Source organism: Salmo trutta, chromosome 1, assembly GCF_901001165.1.
Source record: "Salmo trutta chromosome 1, fSalTru1.1, whole genome shotgun sequence".
NCBI lineage: Eukaryota > Metazoa > Chordata > Actinopteri > Salmoniformes > Salmonidae > Salmo > Salmo trutta.
The window spans coordinates 36,761,936-36,782,849 of record NC_042957.1 but is presented as its reverse complement, the minus strand read 5'-3'; the positions used below and the strand labels follow the sequence as shown (position 1 = coordinate 36,782,849).

The window sequence follows — 20,914 nt, the reverse complement described above, 5'->3', positions numbered from 1 at the left end:
ATATTTGACTTTAATATATACAGTCAATCTTGATGTTTTCCTACAGACAGAAGATCAGACATGTAGAAATAGAAGGAGAAAGCAGATACAGGTAAAAAAGCCCCCCCAAAAATACTTTCACATATCTCTTTGCTAACATGCGATCCATGTTGGAGAACTTCCTTTTATTCCAGTCCATTGCCAGTAGTGTGATCATGTCTATCCGTACTGTTGGAAAAACATCTTCAGTCAGCTATTATAATAAATTACTACTGTGTGCCTAACCAATCAACATAAAGACTGCAATTACAGTCATGTGTAAGACAAAATAAAAAAAGTGAAAATCATTAACATTACATAACATCATCATAGCATCATCAGTTAATAACTAGACCTTCATACAAACTTGCAACGCTGAATTCTTGATGCACAATCGAACATGCTGCTATATGCTGTCATATGCTGCCAGCATGCCCACAAGCGAGTCACAATGGGCAACCGGCAATTTTCCGCTATCAAGTGTACATTCACCGTCAGGTTCCCGTGGTATTGGGATTCTCTTGGCTCCAGCGACACAATTAATCAAATTTCAATCAAATGTATTTATGAAGCCCTTTTTACATCAGCCGATGACACAAAGTGCTATACAGAAACCCAGCCTAAAACCCCAAACAGCAAGCAATGCAGATGTAGAAGCACAGTGGCTAGGAAAAACTCCCTAGAAAGGAAGGAACCTAGGAAGAAACCTAGAGAGGATCCAGGCTCTGAGGGTTGGCCAGTCCTCTTCTGGCTGTGCCGGGTTGAGATTATAACAGTACATGACCAAGATGTTCAAACGTTCATAAATGACCACCAGGGTCAAATAATAATAATAATCACAGTGGTTGTAGAGGGTTGTTGGAATCGGCTAAACTTTGATCATTGAGATAGGAAATGAAAGAGACTGGGTTATGTCAGAAGTTAATGGTTCTCTGAAGAAAAACCAATGGACATCTGTGGATTAGATGACGGAGGGTTTTAGGTCAGGAGGTGAGGACAGATTCTCTTAAGGCAGTAATAAAGGTGTGTTATCCTGTTACCCTCTTTATTACTTTCCTGTGGGGCTAAAAACTGTAAGGATTGGAGGAGGAGTGTTTTAAGTAGGATGTGTATAACTGTGAAGTGAGAAATGTTTTGCTGTCTGATTACAGCTGTACAGAACCTTTGGGAAGAATTAAACTTGGTTAAAGCTTCTCTAGTGTCCGTGAGTTATTTACTAAGAAGAACCTAAAAGGGTGCAACAGGTCAGCAACTCAGGAGTAAATGTCAGTTGGCTTTTCATAGCCGAGCATTCAGAGTTAGAGACGGGTCGTTTTTTCTCTCTCTATGTTTTCTATTTCTATGTTGTCAGGGTCTAGTTTTGTATTTCTATGTTGGGGTTTTGTTGGGATGATCTCCAATTAGAGGCAGCTGGTTCTCGTTCTCTCTAATTGGAGATCATACTTAAGTAGGGGTTTTTCCACCTGGGTTTGTGGGAGATTGTCTAAGAGTTAGTGTATGTTTCACCTCTGTGTCACGGTTTGTTGTTTTGATATTCAGTTTATTTATATGTATTGCATAGTATCACAGTGAAAATAATTGTGGATAGACACACACGCTGCACTTTGGTCCGCTCCTTCCTACGACAACCGTGACAGGTTGCAGTCCCTTAATTTGCTTAAAATAGCTTCCTTGTTTGTGAAATCAGCATACAATTGTTGGCTGAGGCCCAAAACACATTATTTGGCAAACTGTGAATGCCTTCTTTTTTCTCACGAGTATCCAAGCAATCTCATATGTTGCCTCTGTGGTTCTCTCTGCAACAGTGATAGACCTGTCCATCATTTGTTGTTCTTTGAGCGGTCCTTTGAGTTGCGCTATTTTGTTGTTTCCGAGGTTGCTTTGTGGCAGATATGTTTTGTCAAAGTGGGCATGGTGTGACTGGAAATTTTGCTCTAAATTTGCTCGTTTAAAACAATTGACTGCCTTCTGGCCAATAAAACAATATGAGCTAGTCCCATCATCCCATCATTTATTTTTTACATTAAATCGATCCATGCCGACCAGACTGGAAAATTAGCTAGTAGCAAACTGATGTGTCGATCGCTGTAGCTGAACAGTTGCGCTCTATTTCGGCAAACGTTCTATTTTGGCCTTTCTGTTCAACAGCTGCGCTATACTGCCATCTATCTGTCGTCCAGGAAACAATAGATATATTCAATGAAGTGATTCAGGCCTGCATTAAACACATTGAATTGAAACTGTATCATTGTTATGTATTATGAATGGAAAAAAAGGAAAATCATCGCGAGCCGCAAATTAAGGGCTTGCGGGCCGCACAATGAGTACTACTGATTTAGAACAATGTGTGTCTGAAAATGAATCGCATTAGCATTCTTTATTGCATTTATATCTGTTACATTCCTGGTAGTGTTGCTTCTGATAGATATAAGAATATCAGAAATACTTTATTTACAGTAGCATGTCTGTACTTTCTTACATTTAATCAATGATGATGCCATCTAAGTTTTAATGTGGAAAAATAGACAAATTGCAACAGAACTCTGTGTTGGGGGTAATAATTATTTACAGTAATATATTTAAGCAATAAGGCGGGAGGGGGTGTGGTATATGGCCAAGGTACCTTATTGCTATTATAAGCTGGTTTCCAATGTAATTAGAGCAGTACAAATAAATGTTTTGTCATACCCGTGGTATACGGTCTGCTATTCCAAGGCTTTCAGCCAATCAGCATTCAGGGCTCGAACCACCCAGTTTATAATTAAGCAATAAGTCATGAGGGGGTATGGTATATGGCCAATATACCACGGCTGAAGGCAATTCTTAGCACGACGCAATGTGGAGTGCCTGGATACAGCCCTTAGCCGTGGTATATTGGCCTTACAGTGAGGGAAAAAAGTATTTGATCCCCTGCTGATTTTGTATGTTTGCCCACTGCCAAAGAAATGATCTGTCTATAATTTTAATGGTAGGTTTATTTGAACAGTGACAGACAGAATAACAACACAAAAATCCAGAAAAATGCATGTCAAAAATGTTATAAAATGATTTGCATTTTAATGAGGGAAATAAGTATTTGACACCCTCTCAATCAGAAAGATTTCTGGCTCCCAGGTGTCTTTTATACAGGTAACGAGCTGAGATTAGGAGCACACCCTTAAAGGGAGTGCTACTAACCGCAGCTTGTTACCTGTATAAAAGACACCTGTCCACAGAAGCAATCAATCAATCAGATTCCAAACTCTCCACCATGGCCAAGACCAAAGAGCTCTCCAAAGATGTCAGGGACAAGATTGTACACCTACACAAGGCTGGAATGGGCTACAAGACCATCGCCAAGCAGCTTGGTGAGAAGGTGACAACAGTTGGTGCGATTATTCGCAAATGGAAGAAACACAAAAGAACTGTCAATCTCCCTCAGCCTGGGGCTCCATGCAAGATCTCACCTCGTGGAGTTGCAATGATCATGAGAATGGTGAGGAATCAGCCCAGAACTACACAGGAGGATCTTGTCAATGATCTCAAGGCAGCTGGGACCATAGTCCCCAAGAAAACAATTGGTAACACACTACGCCGTGAAGGACTGAAATCCTGCAAATCCTTTCTTGAGCAAGGTCCCCCTGCTCAAGAAAGCACATATACATGTCCGTCTGAAGTTTGCCAATGAACATCTGAATGATTCAGAGGACAACTGGGTGAAAGTGTTGTGGTCAGATGAGACCAAAATGGAGCAAACGTACAAAATCAACAGGGGATTAAATACTTTTTAAACTCACTGTAGGCTTAGCGATGATATGGGCTGCAACCTTAAAGAAGTAAGGATCTATACCATCTGACCCAGATGTTTTTTGGGGGTCAAGTTTAAGGAGCTCCTTCAGCACTTCAGACTCAGTGACTGCCTGCAGGGAGAAACTTTGTAGCGAGGCAGTGAAAAAAGAGGGAGGTATTCGCATTAGAAAGAGTGGGAGATGAGGAAATGTTGGACGGGCAATGAGGCATGGCTGAGTCAAATAGGAATCCTGACTTAATGAAGTGGTGATTAAAGAGCTCAGCCATGTGCTCCTTATCAGTAACAACCACATGATTGTTCTTATTTTCCTCAATTAAGTTGGAAAAATAGGATGATTGAGCAGCAGTGAGGGCTCTTCATTAAAATGCAAATCAATTTATATGACTGATAATTTCTTCGTCAGTAGGCAAACGTACAAAATCAGCAGGGGATCAAACACTTTTTTCCCTCACTGTATATCACAAACCCCAGAGGTGCCTTATTGCTATTATAAACTGGTTACCATCGTAATTAGAGCAGTAAAAATGTTTGTTTTGTCATACCCGTGGTATACGGTCTGATATACCACAGCTGTCAGCCAATCAGCATTCAGGGCTCGAACCACCCAGTTTATAATATAGCAATTTATTATTTTTATGAGTAACAGAGTAACATAAGTTACTGTCTTCAAATATTGTACTCTTAATATTGTAATAATAATATTGTAATACAGTTACTTTTTCAAGTAAGCCGTATATTACTTTCAGAAGCATATATCTATATATTTTTTAGAGCCTTGTCTCATGCTAACGAAATTCATGCTGTACCCTAACCTATTTCCAATAGGCTATTGTAAATCCGAAAATCAAAGAAAGATGGCAGCTTGTTTAAATGCTTCAATTATTTTGTTAAATCGAGGAGAAAAAGAATGTCGTGCACAAATGCACAAAGTTCCAAAGTTCAAGAAATGTGTGAAAGAGGAGAAATCTATACACATTATGACAATAATATTTCCAAGTGTTCTAACGAAATGTCCATATAAACAATCAAAATGTCTGATAAATGCAATTCAAAACGTCAATAATGACATTAACATACACTGCTCAAAAAAATAAAGGGAACACTTAAACAACACAATGTAACTCCAAGTCAATCACACTTTTGTGAAATCAAACTGTCCACTTAGGAAGCAACACTGATTGACAATAAATGTAACATGCTGTTGTGCAAATGGAATAGAAAACAGGTGGAAATTATAGGCAATTAGCAAGACATCCCCAATAAAGGAGTGGTTCTGCAGGTGGTGACCACAGACCACTTCTCAGTTCCTATGCTTCCTGGCTGATGTTTTGGTCACTTTTGAATGCTGCCGGTGCTTTCACTCTAGTGGTAGCATGAGACGGAGTCTACAACCCACACAAATGGCTCAGGTAGTGCAGCTCATCCAGGATGTGGGGTGGCATTTCTTTGGGGGGCCGCACAGCCCTCCATGTGCTCGCCAGAGGTACCCTGACTGCCATTAGGTACCGAGATGAGATCCTCAGTCCCTTTGTGAGACCATATGCTGGTGCGGTTGGCCCTGGGTTCCTCCTAATGCAAGACAATGCTAGACCTCATGTGGCTGGAGTGTGTCAGCAGTTCCTGCAAGAGGAAGGCATTGATGCTATGGACTGGCCCGCCCGTTCCCCAGACCTGAATCCAATTGAGCACATCTGGGGCACCAGGTCGCAATTGTAAATGAGAACTTGTTCTCAACTTGCCTACCTGGTTAAATAAAGGTGAAATAAATAAATAAAAATGTCTCGCTCCACCCACCAACGCCACGTTGCACCACAGACTGTCCAGGAGTTGGCGGATGCTTTAGTCCAGGTCTGGGAGGAGATCCTTCAGGAGACCATCCGCCACCTCATCAGGAGCATGCCCAGGTGTTGTAGGGAGGTCATACAGGCACGTGGAGGCCACACACACTACTGAGCCTCATTTTGACTTGTTTTAAAGACATTACATCAAAGTTGGATCAGCCTGTAGTGTGGTTTTCCACTTTAATTTTGAGTCTGACTCCAAATCCAGACCTCCATGGGTTGATAAATTGGATTTCCATTGATTATTTTTGTGTGATTTTGTTGTCAGCACATTCAACTCTGTAAAGAAAAAAGTATTTAATAAGATTATTTCATTCATTCAGATCTAGGATGTGTTATTTTAGTGTTCCCTTAATTTTTTTGAGCAGTGTATATTGCTAATAATGTGAGACTCACCTAGCGGGTCTCTAACCCAGGCCACCAGCACCAATGACAAACGCCCTGACCACTGTCCCAATAAGGAATATATATAGGGCATGTGCTTATTGGGCCAGTATAGTTAGGCCCTGTCCAGAAGAAACCATAAACCCTCTTTCCTTGGCACTTGTGTAGACCTAAAACAACTTGATAGGTGTAAGCAATAGGGTGAATGCACTTTGAAGTAAATCTCAGCTCTGTTAAAAGTACACTCAAGAAAATATTTTATTGATCATAGATATTCAGAAGTATCATTAAAACAGGTTAATATGCCCCACTAATATTAGAAAACTAAACAGAAATCCATTAACTAAATCAAATCAATGATGAGAGAATAGTCAAATGAACTGATAAATGACACAGACATGGTGGTGTAGCAGGAGGATGTGAATGCATGAACCAATTCAAATCCCAGGTGAAGACATGTTGAATAATAATTACTCTATAAATGAACATGCACAATGTAATCATGGAAACTGAACACCGTATGTTAAAAAGACTGTGTCAGTATCCTTAACCTTGCAAACAGACAAAGAGCTATGAATGGATCCGTAGTTCACCAATAAGGTCATTGATTGGCTCAGTAATTCATTTTTTTACGTGTCTAGAACATTCATATCTTATATTCTGATAATTTTGTAGGGCTAGGCCCCTTTTTTCTCAATTTCCTGCTGAAGGACGTGCCCAAAGTAAACTGCCTGTTGCTCAGGCCCTGAAGCCAGGATATGCATATAATTGGTACCATTGGAAAGAAAACACAATTCCTATGGCTTCCACAGGGTGTCAGCAGTCGATGTTCTAGGTTTCAGGCTTGTAACTTCAAAAACGAATAAGAAATATCAGTTTTAGTACAGGGACACAGTCTTGCAAATTCGTGTTTGCTCGAGCCATGAATACTGGACGCACCTGCTAAAATCGGTTTCCTATTGAACATACTTCTTTCCGTAAGAAATATTATAGTTTGATTACATTTTAGGGTATCTGAGGAGTAAATAGAAACGTATTTTGACTAGTTGAAAGAATGTTTAGGGGTAGATTTTCAGATTCCTTTCTCTGCACGTTGAACGAGTGGATTACTCAAATCGATGGCGCCAACTAAATTGACTTTTTGGGATATAAAGAAGGATTTTATATTACAAAATGACACTACATGTTATAGCTGGGATCCTTAGGATGACAAATCAGAGGAAGATTTTCAAAAAGTATGTGAATATTTAATCACTATTTGTGAATTTATGAAACCTGTGGATGTGAGGCGCCGTCCTCAAACAATCGCATGGCATGTTTCGTTGTAATAGCTACTGTAAATAGGACAGTGCTGTTTGATTAACAAGAATTTCAACTAATATAAGACACTTATATGTACCTAAATGTTTAATATTCATAATATTTTATGATTATTTATTTGAATTGAGCACCCTCCAGTTTCACTGGAAGTTGTCCCATTTTTTGAGACGTGTCTAGAACATTCATATCTTATATTCTGATAAGATGGCAACCATGTTCTTTGTATGTTTGGTGGGACAATGGAATAGTCTCCTAATCTACATAAAACTGGACACATTGATGTTTTTGCCTCGTTGCCATGAATGTGTCTAGAACATTTATATCTTATGTTCTAAAAACATGGCAACCATATTCTGTGTATGTTTGGTGGGATGTTGATGGAATATTCTCTTAATCCACAGAATTTGAAGCATGACTGTTATTGCAATGTTCTCATTTAACGAGTATAGAACGTTAATATCTGATAACATGGTAACCACATTCTGGGTAAGTTCTATTTGACATTAAGGGAATGGTCTCTTGGTGTAACGCCCTGGCTATAGAGAGGGGTTTTTTGTTCTTTATTTTGGTTAGGCCAGGGTGTTACATTGGGTGGGCGTTCTATGTTCTTTTTCTAGGTTTTTTGTATTTCTTTGTTTTGGGCGGTGTGTGGCTCCCATCAGGCACAGCTGAAGTTTGTTGTTGTTGATTGGGAGTCACACATAAGGAGCATGTTTTTCCTTTGGGTTTTGTGGGTAATTGTATTCTGTTCGTGTGGTTTCCTGACAGAACTGTTTCTGGTTGTTTTTGTTTCGTTTTGTATTGTGTTCATTCAGTCAATTAAAACCTCTAATGATGAACACATCCTCTGCTGCGTATTGGTCCACCTTTTCAGACGATGACTTCTCTGTTTCATCTGACGACGAAGACAGCCGGTACACTTGGAAACATTCCTTGCACATAACAGGAACATTACTATGAAAATGTTAGTTAATGAACTAATGAGACTCTTAAGGGAAGGTTCTCTAAAGTTGTTGGAATGTTTGTTGTTAGCTGGTTACTCTATTCGTGGAACGACCCACATGCTATTTATCGTTATGTAACATGATTGATTGATTGATGGTTCTTTTGCTGAAGGACCGGCAGCAGTTGATTTTGTACTGGGGAAAGGTGGAGAGGTTCGCCTGAGGACAAGAAGATCGAGGAAATCCTCAGTAACTCGATAAAATAGGCTCTAGGGTGAAATTTCCCCTAGGTACAGATCTAGGATTGGCTTCCCTTCCCTCAATCCTAACCTGACCCATTAGTGAGAAAAATGCTAAATTGACACAGTATTAGTCTATGGGCAACTTCAACCTACAGTCATCATCAGCCATCTATAGTCATCATCAACACAAGTCGGCCTCAGTCACATGATCTGAGAGCTTTTCTATTACCAATGATGGACTGTCGCTAGCGCAACGCTTACAGTGCACACTAGAGTTTACTAATTAGCTACACATAAAAACCTGAATTAGTTAAATCAGTGGTACGAGTAACTGACTTGGAGGAAAGCCAGAGTCAATGACCACTGAGTTACCTTGAAGGGCAGACATGCGTGCAGGCTTTTGTTCCATCCTAGAACTAATACACCCAACTCGGCTAATTACAGTCTTGACCAGTAGTCCGAATCAGGTGGTATAGGGCGAAGCTGAGAGGTACAGCCTGTACGTATAGTGACTCTACTGACGGAATGAGGTCAATATCCTTCCAGGATACCCGGGCCAGGTCGATTAGAAAGGCCTGCTCGCTGAAGTGTTTTAGGGAGCGTTTGACAGTGTTGAGGGGTGGTCGTTTGCCTCAATCCCATTACGGATGCAGGCAATGAGGCAGTGATCGCTGAGATCTTAGTTGAAAACAGCAGAGGTGTATTTGGAGGGCAGGTTGGTTAGGATAATATCTATGAGGGTCCCCGTGTTTACGGATTTGGGGTTGTACCTGGTAGGTTCATTGATAATTTGTGTGAGATTGAGGGCATCAAGCTTAGATTGTAGGATGGCTGGGGTGTTAAGCATGTCCCAGTTTAGGTCACCTAGCAGCACGAGCTCTGAAGATAGATGGGGGGCAATCAATTCACATATGGTGTCCAGGGCACAGCTGGGGGCAGAGGGTGGTCTATAGCAAGTGGCAACAGTGAGAGACTTATTTCTGGAAAGGTTGATTTTTAAAAGTAGAAGCACGAATTGTTTGGGTACAGACCTGGATAGTAAGACAAAACTCTGCAGGCTATCTCTGCAGTAGATTGCAAATCCGCCCCCTTTGGCAGTTCTATCTTGTCGGAAAATGTTATAGTTAGTGATGGAAATTTCAGGGTTTTGGTGGTCTTTCTAAGCCAGGATTCAGACACGGCTAGGACATCCGGGTTGGCAGAGTGTGCTAAAGCAGTGAATAAAACAAACTTAGGGAGGAGGCTTCTAATGTTAACATGCATGAAACCAAGGCTTTTATGGTTTCAGAAGTCAACAAATGAGAGCACCTGGGGAATAGGAGTGGAGCTAGGCACTGCAGGGCCTGGATTAACCTCTACATCACCAGAGGAACAGAGGAGGAGTAGGATAAGTGTACGGCTAAAGGCTATAAGAACTGGTCGTCTAGTACGTTCGGAACAGAGAGTAAAAGGAGCAGGTTTCTGGGCGCGATAGAATAGATTCAAGGAATAATGTATAGACAAAGGTATGGTAGGATGTGAATACATTGGAAGTAAACCTAGGCATTGAGTGATGATGAGAGAGATATTGTCTCTAGAAACATTTAAACCAGCTGATGTCACCGCATATGTGGGAGGTGGAACTAAAGGGTTGGCTAAGGCATATTGAGCAGGGCTAGAGTGAAATAAGACAATAATCACTAACCAGAACAGCAATGGACAAGGAATATTGACATTAGGGAGAGGCATGCGTAGCTGAGTGATCATAAGGGGTCCAGTGAGTAGTTAGGATGGCTGGAGACACGGCGATTCAGACAGCTAGTAGGCCGGGGCTTGCAAGCTAGCAGAAGGGCCTTAGAGGGACGTCACGACGGAGGAAGTCTGTTATTGCCTCCTCGTGCGGAGCCTCCTCGTGCGGTTATGTCGATAGACCAGTCGTGATGGATTAGTAAGGTTCCGTGTAGCAAAGGGGTCCAGTCCAGTTGGCAAAATAGGTATAGTGGCCCAAGAAATTGGCCGATGGATCTCTTCAGCTAACGGTCCAATATGCTCTAGACAGCAAGCGGGCCGCGGCTAGCAGGCTAGCAGATGGGCATTCAGGGGACGTTGCGACAGAGGGACCTGTTGGAGAAAAAAACACCTCGGGCAGATTACGTCGGTAGTCCAGTCGTGATGGATAAGCAGGGCTTTGTGTACTAAAAGGGGTCCAGGCCAATTGGCAAAATAGGTATAGTGGCCCAAGAAATTGGCCGATGGACCTATTCAGCTAACAGTCCGATATGCTTTAGACAGCTAGTGGGCCGCGGCTAGCAGGTTAGCAGCTGGGCATTCAGGGGAGGTCGCGATGTAGGAGCCAGTTGAATAACCCCCTCGGGCAGATTACGTCGGTAGTCCAGTCGTGAAGGAGTTCCGTGCCGGCAGTTAAAGGGGTCTGGACCAATTGGCAAAATAGGTATTGTAGCCCCGGAGTGGCTGATGGACCTCTTCAGGTATCCGAGAGATGGGCCTAGCATGGTCTAGCTCCAGGCTAATTGGTGCTTGCTTCGGGACAGAGACGTTAGCCAGGAGTAGCCACTTGGATCGCAGCTAGCTAGCTGCGATGATCCAGGTGAAAAGATTCAGAGCTTGCGATAGGAATCCAGGGATATGGAGAGAAAATAGGTCCGGTATGCTATGGTTTGAATCGCGTTGTGCAAACTGGCGAGAGTTTTCCGAGCTAAAGGTTAGCTGATGACCTCTAGCAGTGGTTAGCTGACTACTAGCGAGTAGCTAGTTAGCTGGCTAGCTTCTGTTGGGGGATTCCGGTTCAGAAGTAAAGAAAAATACTTTAGAAAAAAAGCAGATCCACACCACAATGGGTGAGGCGGGTTGCAGGAGAGTATTTAGAAGTTGAGGTTTATAAAAATATAAAAATTGTATGCGAAGAAAAATATATAAAAAGATATATTCATGGGACACGACAAGACGAGGACAAAGACGTCTGACTGCTACGCCATCTTGTAATGGAATGTTATTTGGATTGAGAATTCTTTCTCCTTTTATTCTTTCAGTTCCTCTAGAGCTTTTGAAAACATGTCTCTGTGCAATGGCAATGGCCTGAACGTTTGTGTAATGGCCTACACTTTTTAATCATTAACCATTGAGTAAATGATACCAGGTTTTGTTTTACAAAGTGAGCTCTGAAACCAACCGAAATTCAAATAATTAACTTTACTAGTCTGTAATCAGTGGAGTTTATTGTCTGTAGGCTCTTCACTTTTGCAGCTCAGTTGCATGGAGCCCGATTCGTTTATTGTAGGGTTATTTTTATTTTATTTTTTAAAACGAAATTTTGTATTAATTCAATAGCCACATATTTACACTATTCATTTATATTGTAGCGATTTGTTAAATAAAGCCAGATTGTCAAGCAGGTAAAATTAATGTAGTTGCAAACAGCGTAAAAAATATTGCTTGTGCTTATGCATGTCTTTTTCAATAAGTAATTGCAATACATTTTTTACGAGGAGGTGGTAGCCAGAGTTCACTGGAGCAATAAATAAATCATTGTCTGTCGCTTGATATTACTATATTCAAACCACGTGACACGTCAGAGCGCGAGGACTAGGACCTCCCTGCGCGCTTAGGTGGACGTGCAGACAGCTTTTTAACCGTTTCTGAACGTAGCATGTATGAAGATGGAACAAGCATCTCTTTCAGACAGCAATGAATGAACACTTACTACAGATTTCAAGAGACTATACAGCTAAACGGTGAGTTTATCTGACAAATGTTGATACGCGTGATGGTGATAATTGCAACTTTTAGGAAATGATTGATTTAGCATTAGCTCTGGTCCAGGTCGTTAGTGCGCGTTCCTTCGCAGTGCAGGTCACCTCAGTCAATGGTAGTCACGAGCAATAGTCACTCATTCATCTATGGGTGGGTGGTTGAGAACTCAGTTGGGGGTCTGCTGCATTAGCTGTTATTGTTGTAGCCGACATTGGGTAATTTTACCCATTAATGGAAATGAAATAAAATAGTGAGTATTGTGAGTATCTTATATTTTATTAGTATTAGAAATAATATAATAATAAATAATAAAATAATTGTGATTATACATTCCAGGCGGCTATTCAGTATTAAGTGCCCAATAAAATAAGGAAGCATAACGTAGCTGTTCAGCTTGTCACCTTGTTCATTTAGTGTGTTATTTGTTATTGGAAACAAAGGGATTATCAATATGTAATGAATATATGTCATTGTAAGTTTCATTGAAATTGTCTGGCAATGCCTTGTCTTTTTTTGTTCCAAAATCACAGCTGAAATCTAAAATAGTAAAACATTTTTCATCAGTCAGGTTGTTGTAGTAACCTTGCAGTGCATGTTGTTTATAAAAATACATGTTGACTTGTTGACATTTTAATGTGACACTAATTCTGTCCAGAGGGAAGGAATGCTACTGAAAGAGGTCACGACACGCAAACTCGACCAGTTATATCTTAACCCTATTCTCATAATAATGTGTGTCCCATCCCGTACACTGGCTAGCCTAGATATAATGTAGACCTACACGACCCACATGTCTCCCATTCAAACTATCAAGTGAGTTGAAAGAGACCCTGAGACCTCCTCTCCCCAAATATGTCCGGAGCACCGAGATTAACGGGTGTGAAATGAGCGTGCATCACTCTCATTTATGGCAGGCGATACATTGAGAAAATGTTAAATTTTCTCCGAAAGTAATCGTGTCCTCCTTAACCGTTGATATGTCTCAGGAAACAGAGCATATAACACAATGAAGACAAAGCCTTACAGCAGGCCGAGTAACCCCGCTTTCTTTCAATATCGATCCAAAGTGTCTAGTCGGGATTCTATTTCAGCGCACAAGCTTGGTTTCAGAGATAATATATATATATATATACCATTCAGAATTTATGCAATTATAGCCCAGGCTGTATAGCTTCTACTGAACAATGGACCATGACTGAACCAATGTCATGGTCCATTGTTCAGTATAAGCTATACAGCCTGGGCTATGAATTCTGAATGGTACATTTCATGTAAAATTAATATACAGTACTTGTAGTACTGTATTAATGATTCAAATGTACATTTGTCTAATCTACAGTATCAGCTCCTTGTCTCATTTGCCAGGCAGCAGCTCCCTGATGCTTGTTTTTCCAATGCTGTAGTGATCCATTCATTAACCCATCTAATTTGAATTGTAACTAGGAAATGAACAATGTCTTATTTAAGCATCGATATTGAACAGCCACAGTTGAGTGTTGCTATAGTGTTGCTCTTGTTTGTGGTGATTGTACCAGTCACAAGTAAAATGTAAAACACGGCTTCTTGACCCATACTCATTTCAGAAGTGAGTATATTATTTTATCAAGTAAAGACTGTTTCAAGTAAAGACTGGGCTGGTTCAATTTGTTCATTTCTCCTCAGCACATCACAGGGATTGTCAACTGTGTGACTGCAGGGTTAAACCTCAGACATTTTCAGTCAAAAAACCACAAACTAGATGTAAGACTCTCTTTGCCTTGGCTTAGAGTGAAGTTTAATTAAATCACTCCTTTGACACAGGTCACTCAACAATTAAAATGCCTGAACTGGTTATCACCAGTTGGCTAGTATGCTGTTCAAAAATAACCTAATTCATCATGTCCTCATTCATTGATTAATTGCAAAACCTCCTCCAATCTCAGTAATTTGTAGGTGTAAATCTTCATTGGATTTCAGATTTATTCTAATCTAATATATTTGATGACTATGATATCTATCATTCACATGTCGTCAGTGTTAAGTGGTGCACTTGTTTTTCCATCTACAGCATTTCCCCTCCTTTCTCCTCTGAGATGTGTGATACATTTTTCAGGAGATGCCTTGTTAAGCTTGGGGGCTTGGATAAGAGGCGGAAGAGAGAGCGAGAGAGAACTGGTGGGGGTGGGTTCTGGGTTAGAGTTGTTGTTTTGCTGTGAGTGGTTAAAAGCTGGTTGTAGCCTACACCTCATACAGTTAGAGCTCTGTTGTGTGTGTGTGTGTGTGTGTGTGTGTGGTTAGATTTCTGTTGTGGTCTTTCATTTCAGGCACAGATGTTGCTAAGCAAAGAGGGGATGAAAAGGTGAAATAATACAGTCATACTGAACAAAAAGATAAACGCAACATGTTAAGTGTTGGTCCCATGTTTCATTAGCTGAAATAAAATATCCCAGAAATGTTCCATATGCACAAAAAGCTTATTTCTCAGGTGTGGCAGGTGTGGCATATCAAGAAGTTGGTTCAACAGCATGGTCATTACATAGGTGCACCTTGTGCTGGGGACAATAAAAGTCCACTAAAATGTGCAGTTTTGTCACACAACACAATGCCACAGATGTCTCAAGTTTTGAGGGAGCATGCAATTGGCATGCTGACTGCAGGAATGTCCACCAGAATTTTATGTTCATTTCTCTACCATAAGCTGCCTCCAACGTCGTTTTAGACAATTTGGCAGTACGTCTAACTGGCCTCACAAATGCAGACCACATGTAACCACGCCAGCCCAGTACCTTCACATCCGCTTCTTTACCTGCGCGATCGTCTGAGACCAGCCACTCAGACAGCTGATGAAACTGAGGAGTGTTTCTGTCTCTAATAAAACACTTTTGTGAGGAAAGACTCATTCTGATTGGCTGGGTCTGGCTCCCCACTGGGTGGGCCTAGATCCCCACTGGGTGGGCCTGGCCCCCAAGTGTGTGGGCCTATTCCCTCCCAGGCCCAGCCATGCCGCTCCCCTGCAAAGTCATGTGAAATCGATATAGGGCCTAATTTACTTATTTTCATTGTTTGATTTCCTTATATGAACTGTAACTCAGTAAAATCGTTGACATTTTTGTTCAGTATAGAAAAATGAGCAGTGTTACAATTATTTGAAAAACTATTTCTGAGAGGAGGGAGAGAAATACTCTAGGGCGGTGTTACAATTTGGTCTAGATTCAGCTTTATTTGGAAAGCAATTTCTGAAAGGACACCATTTCTCTCAGAAAGTATGAGGCAATCCCCAGAAAGAGAAGTATAGGGCTACAGTGAAAAAATCCCTAACGTTAAAGTAAAGAACAAACCATGAGGAAGCCAGACACCTAAAGGGGCGGTCCAGTACCATCTCCCTTTACAAACCTAGGGTTGTGTTCACACAACGGAAAACGAAACTGAGCGCTTCTGTTCGAGGTCCCTCTTTTGTTTCAGTGCGTTTTCTTCCATTTGGTGCCTAATAAACAAGACTCTGGTCTAGAATAGAATGTCATCGAGGTTAGTCAACAGAAAGTAGGTTTCAGTTGAGATACACCAACTAGGGTCAATATTTTAGCCTCTGACGGAGTTGTGGTATTACTTGTTTACCGTGTTGTTTTTGGTTGCTTGCTAATTGTTTATCAGCAAAGAAGAGCTTTAACATGTTAACAAACCAAAATGCTAAGTGCAATGTTTTCTGAATATTCCTTGACAACTCACATGCAAAATTTCATAAAGCCGAGGGCTGGCTTTAAACCATGTTGCCACTTTTGGACAGTCGCACATAATCATGCATGTGACCCACAATGCATATGACTCAGCTTCTGTATCCTTTGAGCAACTTACTCATTGGTCCTTTAGTGGCCCCTAAGGGAGGGTTATAAGGCCTTTCCTGTGAATACAGAGAGTAATTATGTGTATGTCTCTGTATGTGTATGTAAGTTAGGTAAAGTCTATCACATTAACAGAAGACAAAGACCAAAAAAAAGCTTTGAAATAAACCATTAACACTCCAATTGTGATCAATATTAAAATACTTTTATTAAGTTGCCTTATAACCAAAGGCCATCTATAAGCATGATTTGTTCCGCAGATATCCAGCCAATATGAATGACCTGGAAAAGTCTCTGGAAAAAGGGTCTGCAAATAGAGTGATTTAGAGTTAATCTTGTGATTTCCTAATTTGTATTTACATACATTTTGGTATACCGAAATGGGAAATGTGACTTCTCTTTTTCCCTCTCTCTCTTTACCCTCCAGACACCATGCATGACCCGACTGTGACTCAGACCAGTGTGGCTGCCATCAACTGGAGCACTGATGCTCCCCCGTGCACCCCGAACTACGAAGAGGACCGCGTGCCCCTGGTGGTGCTTTACAGTGTGGTGCTGGTCATCGGGCTGCCTGCCAATATCGCTACTGTCTACCTGACCTTCCTCCAGGTGCGCCGCAAAAATGTCCTGGGCATCTACCTGTTGAGTCTGTCCGTGTGTGACCTCATGTACCTCTGCACCCTGCCCATGTGGGCCAACTACGTGAACGCGGGCCACCAATGGCGCTGGAGCTCCATGGCCTGCAAGGTGACAGGCTATTTCTTCTTCAACAACATGTACATCAGCATCTTCCTGCTGTGCTGCGTCTCCAGCGACAGATACGTGGCCGTGGTCTATGCCGTGGAGTCGCGTGGCCTTCGCCGACAGAGGCTGGCGGTTGCAGTTACCATGGCCATCGTCTTGGTGGTGTTCGTGGGCCATGTGCCGGTGTTTACCATGCCAGAGGGCGATGCAGCAGAGGGGCAGCGGCGCTGCTTCGAGCCAGGCAAGGGCTCGTCCACCGTGACGGGTTTCAACTATGCCCGCTTCGTCATTGGCTTCTTGTTCCCCCTGGTTGTGCTGGTGGTCACTAACCGTGCCATCCTGGCCAACGTGCAGGCTAGCACAGGGCTAAGGCAGTGCCAGAAGGAGCGGGTGCGCTATTTGGCGTTCGCCGTGGTGGTCCTCTTCCTGGTGTGCTTCGCGCCATACCACGTCATTCTGCTCCTGCGCGCAGTCACCTTCCACTTCCCCGAGCTGCAGAAGTGCCATTTCCAGGAAAGCCTCTATACCCCTTACACTATCTCCCTGGGCCTATCCACCTTCAACAGCGCCATCAACCCCATCCTCTATGTGCTTTCCAGCGACAACATCCGCAAGGAGCTGCGTCGCGGCCTTGCAGGCCTCCGGGGGCGAGCCACCCTGCGGCCACGTTCCACCGACAGCAGCCAGCACAAGATGCACAACTCCAAGAACTCGTCGGAAGTGGCGGCCGCCACACAAGAGGGGTAAAAGCATGGTTGTTGATGGCAGAGGAAGGTTAGGGGTTTGATGTACAGTATGTATGCTCAAATTATGGGAGCCAGAGGGATATGCAGGTGTGACTACTGAAGGAACCCTGGACTGGTGACTTGCAGGTACTCTGGAATATTAAACAGACTCAGCATAGAGCCAGGTGGAGCCCCAAACATAGCAAGAGCAATGGGGGACGATGTAATCCATCTATCCCAGAATCTGACTAAGAAAATGATGTGATTGAAACGGTTCAAGCATTGTCTCCCTATAGATGGCATCATTGTAACAAGACTCGCAGTTGCCAGGAGCCATTTGTCTAACGGCAAATGTTGCAAAGTTTGATAAGAGAATGACGGCACAAACAGCACAAACCATCATACTGTTATCAAACTTTGCACCTGCACTGTTCATCAAGTAAATGTGTTTTTGTAAAATGTTCTGTGGAAATTGTTTGACGCACTCATTGTGCGTAGAGTTGTATGGTTTGTTTAACTTTGCAGTCATTGGTTTTTGTTTGACATACATTTTAAAGTGAAAAATCTGAACGTCAGTGTCACTCTGTTACCATGAAATTGCTCCGAACCAAACGTGGAGCTCATCTAAAAAAAAATTGATTTCGCTAATCAGCTTAACACTAGTTTCTAATTCTGAAGTTCACTCTGCTCTCTGTAGCTATGACGTACTGGCTATACGCATACTGTCATTGATACTACGGCAAACCATGATCGATCAGCTGAGCGAACTTGCTCCAGCTATAGCAGCCTTATCATTGCTTGTTTGAATGGCCATTACGGTAGCTAAACTCAGCAAAAAAATAAACGTTCTCTCACTGTCAACTGCGTTTATATTCAGCAAACTTAATATGTGTAAATATTTGTATGAACATAACAAGATTCAACAACTGAGACATAAACTGAACAAGTTCCACAGACATGTGACTAACAGAAATGGAATAATGTGTCCCTGAACAAAGGGGGGGGGGGGTCAAAATCAAAAGTAACAGTCAGTATCTGGTGTGGCCACCAGCTGCATTAAGTACTGCAGTGCATCTCCTCCTCATGGACTGCACCAGATTTGCCAGTTCTTGCTGTGAGATGTCACCCCACTCTTCCACCAAGGCACCTGCAAGTTCCTGTACATTTCTGGAGGGAATGGCCCTAGCCCTCAACCTCCGATCCAACAGGTCCCAGACGTGCTGAATGGGATTGAGATCCGGGCTCTTCGCTGGCCATGGCAGAACACTGACATTCCTGTCTTGCAGGAAATCATGCACAGAACGAGCAGTATGGCTGGTGGCATTGCCATGCTGGAGGGTCATGTCAGGATGAGCCTGCAGGAAGGGTACCACATGAGGGAGGAGGATGTCTTCCCTGTAACACACAGCGTTGAGATTGCCTGCAATGACAACAAGCTCAGTCCGATGATGCTGTGACACACCGTCCCAGACCAAGACGGACCCTCCACCTCCAAATCGATCCCGCTCCAGAGTACAGGCCTCGGTGTAACGTTCATTCCTTTGATGATAAACGCAAATCCGACCATCACCCCCCGTGAGACAAAACCGCGACTCGTCAGAGAAGAGCACTTTTTGCCAGTCCTGTCTGGTCCAGCGGCGGTGGGTTTGTGCCCATAGGCGACATTGTTGCCGGCGATGTCTGGTGAGGACCTGCCTTACAACATGCCAACAAGCCCTCAGTCCAGCCTCTCTCAGCCTATTGCGGACAGTCAGAGCACTGATGGAGGGATTGTGCGTTCCTGGTGTAACTCGGGCTGTTGTTGTTGCCATCCTGTACCTGTCCTGCAGGTGTGATGTTCGGATGTACCGATCCTGTGCAGGTGTTGTTAAACGTGGTCTGCCACTGCGAGGACGATCAGCTGTCTCCCTGTAGCGCTATCTTAGGCATCTCACAGTACAGACATTGCAATTTATTGCCCTGGCCACATCTGCATTCTTCATGCCTCCTTGCGGCATGCCTAAGGCACGTTCATGCAGATGAGCAGGGACCCTGGGCATCTTTCTTTTGGTGTTTTTCAGAGCCAGTAGAAAGGCCTCTTTAGTGTCCTAAATTTTCATAACTGTGACCTTAATTTCCTACCGTCTGTAAGCTGTTAGTGTCTTAACGACCGTTCCACAGTTGCATGTTCATTAATTGTTTATGGTTCATTGAACAAGCATGGGAAACAGTGTTTAGACCCTTTACAATGAAGATCTGTGAAGTTATTTGGATTTTTACAAATTATCTTTGAAAGACAGGGTCCTAAAAAGGGACGTTTCTTTTTTTGCTGAGTTTAGTTTGCCAGCTTGTTGATGAAGTTGTATGACACCAAAGTTATGGGAATGTTCTAAGAAATCAGTATCTGACTCTGACAGCTGTCACTGTGCCTTGGTACTTCATAACATTTGGCCAACACGATAGCATTGCAGCTAGAGCAAACAGATGTGCGGCAGAACTCGACGCACAAATCACGGCAGAACAGAAAATGAGCTCATTTGTGCTATTAGCTAGAATTTAACTACACTGGCTTGGTAGCTAGAGGGAGTATTCAGATTTGAGTGTATGAACTGGCGTTGTTAGCATCCCTTAGTTTCATATGGATTGATTTGAGACTGGTTCAGCCAGCAAGCAGACACTAGCTAGCGAGCAAATTTTCGCGCACATTACGATTTTCATAAACACACCTTAGCTAGATGTAGAATTAGGTAGTGAAAAAAAACGTCAATATTAGCTACAGATTTATAGTTTTTGGTAAGATGAACTCTGACTCTTTTGAGGATGAAAGGGGGTTCAGTGGACGATGTCACCTTGGTAAAATTTTCTAATGTTAGGACAGCATATTGTAGCCTAACGTCTTTTTAGCTATCCCTGATTGTTTGCGAGTTATCACACAGGGCCTTGATTCCCAGAGCCTTTGCAGCATTGAATCAATTGAGTTGTATTTTGCAACTAGGCTACTGTTTGTGTGACAACATGTGCGTAATGATGTGCCCTATCTGTAATTTAGTGCATTATTATTGGGTAAACATAATAAGCAGTCTCAATTGCCTATTTGCAGCCATAGGAGGTAAAATCTCTCTAGGAGTTGATCCGTCGTCAATATTGTGGAATAATTCTAATGCCAAGGTAAGATTTGAATGGAGAAAGCTGATCCGAGAGCAGTGCTGCTTTTCTTTGGATCCTATCCGTATCAACACATGGTGTAACAACGCACTTAGAGAACGTGTTTGTTTGGAAAACACTAAAAAGGTTGTAAATAAAGGTGCATCTGGTACGGTCATTGTAATGCTTAAAAGCCCAGTGCAGTCGAAAACATG

At 42.4% G+C, this 20,914-nt stretch overlaps 1 protein-coding gene across 3 annotated transcripts; it reads left to right on the top strand.

The window, feature by feature from the left end:
• Positions 1-11,706: 11,706 nt before the first annotated feature.
• On the top strand, positions 11,707-18,437 carry LOC115195289 (probable G-protein coupled receptor 132). 3 transcript variants are annotated; one of them, XM_029755058.1, is made up of 2 exons: positions 11,707-12,270; positions 16,535-18,437. In XM_029755058.1, exons 1-2 carry the CDS (start codon positions 12,228-12,230, stop codon positions 17,596-17,598), a joined length of 1,107 nt encoding a protein of 368 aa, XP_029610918.1. In that variant the 5' UTR covers positions 11,707-12,227; the 3' UTR covers positions 17,599-18,437. The 3 variants fall into 3 exon arrangements, with proteins under 3 accessions (XP_029610918.1, XP_029610920.1, XP_029610924.1); XM_029755060.1 differs by lacking the exon at positions 11,707-12,270 and adding an exon at positions 12,285-12,548; XM_029755064.1 differs by lacking the exon at positions 11,707-12,270 and adding an exon at positions 15,073-15,793.
• The last annotated feature ends 2,477 nt before the right edge of the window (positions 18,438-20,914 follow it).

Coding starts and splice junctions, on each gene's coding strand:
- LOC115195289 (XM_029755058.1), top strand. CDS start 12,228: ATGAACACTTACTACAGATTTCAAGAGACTATACAGCTAAACG. Junction 12,271..16,534: donor AGAGACTATACAGCTAAACG/GTGAGTTTATCT, acceptor TTTACCCTCCAG/ACACCATGCATGACCCGACT.